The 5,789-nt window shown below is 42.6% G+C and overlaps 1 protein-coding gene across 5 annotated transcripts in view; it reads right to left on the reverse strand.

The window, feature by feature from the left end:
• LOC106535239 (potassium voltage-gated channel subfamily H member 2) overlaps window positions 1-5,096 on the reverse strand; it is a 44,465-nt gene extending 39,369 nt beyond the window's left edge. For all 5 annotated transcript variants that reach the window (XM_014032198.1, XM_014032199.1, XM_014032197.1 and 2 more), the window contains exons 1-2: window positions 4,331-5,096; window positions 2,621-2,851 (exon numbers count right to left, since the gene is read on the reverse strand). In XM_014032198.1, coding sequence (XP_013887652.1) covers window positions 2,621-2,851; window positions 4,331-4,406 — 307 coding nt within the window. In that variant the 5' untranslated portion in view covers window positions 4,407-5,096. The remainder of the gene's footprint in view (window positions 1-2,620; window positions 2,852-4,330) is intronic.
• Window positions 5,097-5,789: the final 693 nt, after the last annotated feature.

Here is a 5,789-nt window from a genome sequence, read left to right on the forward strand (position 1 = left end):
TTGAGGACAGTGTGTTTCAGTTGAGGACAGTGTGTTTCAGTTGAGGACAGCGTCTAAGCTGTGGACAGTGTGTTTCAGCTGAGGACAGTGTGTTTCAGCTGAGGAGTGTCTCAGCTGTGGACAGTGTCTCAGCTGTGGACAGTGTGTTTCAGCTTAGGACAGTGTGTTTCAGTTGAGGACAGAGTGTTTCAGTTGAGGACATAGTGTTTCAGCTGTGGACATAGTGTTTCAGCTGAGGACACATTGTTTCAACTGAGGACAGTGTTTCAGCTGAGGACACCGTGTTTCAGTTGAGGACACAGTGTTTCAGCTGTGGACACCGTGTTTCAGCTGAGGACATAGTGTTTCAGCTGAGGATAGAATGTTTCAGCTGAGGACATAGTGTTTCAGCTGAGGATAGAATGTTTCAGCTGAGGACATAGTGATTCAGCTGAGGATAGAATGTTTCAGCTGAGGACAGAATGTTTCAGCTGAGGACAGAATGTTTCAGCTGAGGACAGAGTGTTTCAGTTGAGGACACAGTGTTTAAGCTGAGGACACAGTGTTTCAGCTGAGGACAGAGTGTTTCAGCTGAGGATACAGTGTTTCAGCTGAGGATACAGTGTTTCAGCTGAGGACATAGTGTTTCAGCTGAGGACATAGTCTTTCAGCTGAGGACACAGTGTTTCAGCTGAGAACACAGTGTTTCAGCTGAGGACAGAGTGTTTCAGCTGAGGATACAGTGTTTCAGCTGAGGACATAGTGTTTCAGCTGAGGACAGAGTGTTTCAACTGAAGACAGAGTGTTTCAACTGAAGACAGAGTGTTTCAGCTGAAGACAGTGTTTCAGCTGTGGACAGAGTGTTTCAGTTGAGGACAGAGTGTTTCAGTTGAGGACACAGTGTTTCAGCTGAAGACAGTGTTTCAGCTGAGGACACAGTGTTTCAGCTGAGGACAGAGTGTTTCAGTTGAGGACACGGTGTCTTTTTTCTCTCTCTCTCTCCTATAATTCCAGTCTTTAAATGACAGAAAGTGGAAGGTCTTGTTCCTTCCTCTGCCTGCTAATAACTCATCTAAAAAAATCCAATAATTTTTCGGAACCACTGAAGTGGAGTTTATTGATTTTCACTGCAAATCCTATAAGTCCCACAGCTGTATTAATTAATACTCATCAATAATAAAAAGACAATCAGAAACTAATGTCCTGTTTCAGAACACACACGTTTTTCTAAACTCGCCCATGTTATATATAATTGTTTATTATCAGAACAGATGCTTGGAGTCGAACATGGTCTCCGTTATAAGAGGTGCTCAGGGTGTCGTACAGGAACCTAAAACTGTCGGGATCAGAAGCAGAACCGTACATCTTGCTGTAGGTCTGCAGGGACACAGGCTGCATCCCTCCCAAAGCATCTGGGCTAATGACCTTCTCTCCCGGTTCACTCAGGCTCTGCATCGTTTCAAAACCTGACTTCACCACAAAGAAAACCTTCACAGCTGATTACCCTTCTACAGATTAGATCCAGCCAAACCTTCCAGGTCCAGCTCGGACTAGAAGTTACCCACCGTGGAACTACTGCCACATGTTGCTCTTAATATGTTGTTATTTCTCTGTTCTACTAAAAGTTGCTGTTTGTGACACSTAAAAACTCATAATTACTTAAAATAAATTGTAAATGTTTATTACATTTTTCACTTTATCATGTCACCATTATGGTATTGACGTGATTCATTCTGGGGATAATGATGATGATGATGAAGATGAATTGCAATTGAGACTTACGAGTGTCAAGGCTAAAAAACTATAATGTGTGATAAAGTTATATTCTGTATCAACAATCAGGTGTGATGTTTAGTAATTAGCTCTGAAGCTAAYGGTAAAGCTAACAGTCTAAAGCTGAGGTTCTCCTCCATGAAGCAGCTCTGTTGTCTCTCACCGGAGCACCCGGTTTACAACATTTACCCAGAATGCTTTGCGGTGTGAAGAACATGGTGACGTCCGTGTGACAAAAAACTGTTTTCCATTAATAAAAGCTAAACATCCTACATTACTTTTACAGTCTTTGTTTTACAGTCRAAGTAAACATTTATCAAATAATGTGTAATRTTRCAACTCGTCAGGGTTCCCTTCACAGCGGCTGTTATTGACATGTTAGAGATGAGCCCACTGCAAAGCTCTGATTTTAAAAGAGTGAAGCAACAGTAACCATTCGTGAAGCATTATTAGGGGATAAAGATTTTTAACCAGTTCTTTAAACCTAAGAACAGAAAAAGGAAAGTTGATTCCTTTTTGGAAACGGATCAACATGCCAGCCGACGGGCTCTTTGAAGTCAACTTGATGCAGCAGCTGCACATCAGGTGCTGCATGGACCACCTGAGCCCACACACGCATGGCCTAGCTATATTCATGGGGACTTTGCATTGACTTCCATTGATTTCTACAGCCTCACCTTAAMCTGAACTCAATTCATACCTTAGTTCTAAACTGATCTCCTGACCCACTACGGACATTTCCCTCATGAGGACTAGGTCCACATACAGTAAATACCAATTGGTCCCCACAAGTACGTGTGTATGGCAAAACATTGTCCCCACATAGYAGGGAATACCCGCCCGTGTGCACACACAGAGCCACACTCACCATCCTTGCGGTGGTAGGTGATCTGCACCTTGCGCTCCTCCGAGCCCAGCAGTGCCTGGGCCACCTGGGCCACAGAGTGCCGGCTGGTGAACTGGCCGTGCAGGAAGTCGCACGTGCACGGCTTCTGCATGACGTCCGGCCTGGAGAAGCCCGTCATCTCGCAGAAGCCATCGTTGCAGTAGATGATCGCACAGTTCTGCACGCGGGCGTTGGCTATGAGGAACTTCTTATCTGGGACACAGAGAGGGTGAGAGCGTCAGTTAATTTACCACAACATCAAATGAGTACATTTAAACAAAAGAGACGCCTAAAATATGAGCAGAGCATAAAAACATACCAACAGAACAGAGTAATACTTCAACACATTTGAAAAAAAAAATTAAACTTACAACAATTTTTACAATTTTTTCATGGTTTTTGATTTACAGCTTTGGGAAAAAGACAAAACCACATCAAAACGTGTGTTTCAGATCAACTCTGAGGTTTTGTAGAAAGACTGTTTATCTGAGGCTTCAYTTCTAGTCTGCATTACTGTCTGCCTGTCTTTAAAGAAGCACTAATGCTGTTTAGCTTGTTGTTACTTTAACATTTTAGCTAGCTAATTGCTGTGCTTTTACCTAGCATTTCTCTATTTAAAGTYAGTGTGACTTGCTTTAGCTAGTGTTTCACCACTTTTTATTTTCGTTGCGTTTTACCACTTCTAGCCAGCATTTTGGGTTCTTGTTAGCAATTGGTTTTGGTAGCATTTTGTTGTTTTTAGCTAGTATTTTGCTATTTGTGGCTTGTGTTTTGCTACTTTTATATTTTATTGCTAGCCATTTTCTCTACTTTTAGCTAGCCTTTTGTTACCTTGAACAAATTTCATTACTTTTAGGTTTTTAGCTAAAGCTACATGCTATTTGCTACATAGCACTTAGCTTTTCAGACAGAATTTTGCTTCTCCTAATTTTTGCTCCATACAGGGAGTTACCAGTGGAGCTCAGAGTTTAGGATTTTTTAAATACTATACACCTCAAAGTTTGTGTAAAAGGACAGCTTTTTTTAAGACTTAAGTTTTAGTCTGCGTTATTGTCCGCCTGTCTTTAAAGAAGTGCTGTTAGGCAGTGACTGGCTCGGCTCAAAGTTCAGATATTTTTCTCAGTACAACTTCAAGTTTTTGTAAAATGATTTGTTTTTTTCCTAAAATGAGTGTTTGAGGCTTAAATTTTGAGTCTGCGTTATTGTCTGCCTGTCTTTAAAGAAGTGCTGTTAGGCAGTGACTGGCTCGGCTCACAGTTCAGGAATTTTTCTCAGTACAACTTCAAGTTTTTGTAAAATTATTTTTTTTTCTAAAATTAGTGTTTGAGGCTTAATTTTGAGTCTGCMTTACTGTCTGCCTGTCTTTATAGAAGAGGCACAGGTGCATAGTTACTGCTGTGATCCCACTGAAACACTTGCAAAAGCTTTAAAATTTCTTTTCACCCTTTTTTATTCGGAAAATCTTTTGATAAGTATTAAAAGTGGTAAAAACGTGAAGGAAACACTTGTTTGTGGTAATTTTCTGTGAAATAGATTTTTTTTTTAAAAAAATAAGGCACTTTTAATACATCTATTTAAAAATCTTATTTTAATCCAGTGAGGTTTGAACACAGAAGCAGAGTGTGGATGTAATAATTAGCAGTTAAAAGGCCTTTTGGTGTGAAAGTAAACAAAAGGAAGGCAGGTACTCACTTTGTCCTTCGAATTTCCGGATAATCACCCCTAAAAATGTGTTTTGTGGCGCAACATGCCCTCTCCGGACAGGCATGGTTCCCCCCTGAAGCTCGTATTAATATAAAATGTGTGTCAGAGATCAGCGGGTCTCTCAGGTTAGGGTGTCCACAAAGCCAGAGGGGCTCCCTGTTTTCTTTGTCAGCATTCAGTCATCCTCCTGAGGAAAAAAATCTCCTCCGCTGCAGTTTGTTTGTATTTTTATTTTACTCCTGGTCTCCTGGCTCCCCTCCCGGGGCGACTCCCTCTTATTTCAGCCCGCCGCCGGAGCRCATCGCCGTGGATCCCGGGCGCTCCTCTCCGACACACGGCTGCACAGGAAGGGAGAGTCAGCGGACCGCAGCCACATCTCAGCCCCGCCGCTCCTCCGAGAAGAGACAGGAGCTGGTGTGGTGCGGGGCTGGGTGGGGAGGAGGAGGAGGAGGAGGAGGTGCTGTAGTGGAGGAAAAAAAAAAGGACGGACAGTCTCTGAGCCAATAAACAGAGCGGAGGAACCCCATGAAACAAAGAGGCTGGAGCGGCTCAGTCAAGTTAGCGCCATGYTAATGTGGCTTTGTCGTAACCAAGGCAACAGTGAGCGCTAATTAGCGTAACTACACCACAGCGAGCAAAACACCCTTTAATGTTCTCATTTTTTACAGTAAATGAATCAAGCATAACTAAAAACCAACATTTACGTCGTCAGGTTATTACAAGTCAACTTTCTTTTTTTACACCGCCGCCTGTGAGTCACGAGCTGGGCACGAGCGGAAGAGCGGTGACGTCAGAGCTGCTAACGCAGGTGCGCCTCATTAAAGGGAGAGCCCTTTCTGTGTTTTTAAATGTCAGCTCAGGTTTCCGCAGCACGCGCMGGGGGCAGAGAGAGGCTCGTGCCTCGGCTCGGTGCTGCAGGGCGAGGCGCTGTCCGTGGTGCTGCCCGGTTCTGCTCACTGCGCTCTTCCTGCCGCTGTGTTTGGACTTCGTGAGTGCTGACTCAGCGTTTTACTAAGGCCGGGAATCAGAGACACAGCGGGATTTTTAAAATATTGATTTTAAAAATGCCCGAATTAAAAACTTAATTAATTATAATTCAGTTTTTAATTCAGGCATTTTGCTTATTTTCAAGTCAGACTGCTGACATTTATCTGAAAATACTTCGAATAAAAGTCTGAGTTCTAAATTTTCCCTGAGAGGGCCAAGATTACAATCAATCTGAGAATGGCTGGCCAAATGCAATAATATAATACACAAAATGCAAATACTTCAAGTAAAGTTGTATTTTTTATGATTAAGCGAACAGCCAGTGTGGTTGCCCACATTCTTTTGTATGTTTTTTCAGCCCATGGACTTGGAGATAATTCAGCGTATGCTCAGCAGCAAAGGCTCATGGGACTTTTCATAACTTAAAATTTGAGTATATGTGGTCTTATAAGGTGTGCAA

The sequence above is a fragment of the Austrofundulus limnaeus genome, unplaced genomic scaffold (assembly GCF_001266775.1).
Source record: "Austrofundulus limnaeus strain Quisiro unplaced genomic scaffold, Austrofundulus_limnaeus-1.0 Scaffold1393, whole genome shotgun sequence".
Classification (NCBI taxonomy): domain Eukaryota; kingdom Metazoa; phylum Chordata; class Actinopteri; order Cyprinodontiformes; family Rivulidae; genus Austrofundulus; species Austrofundulus limnaeus.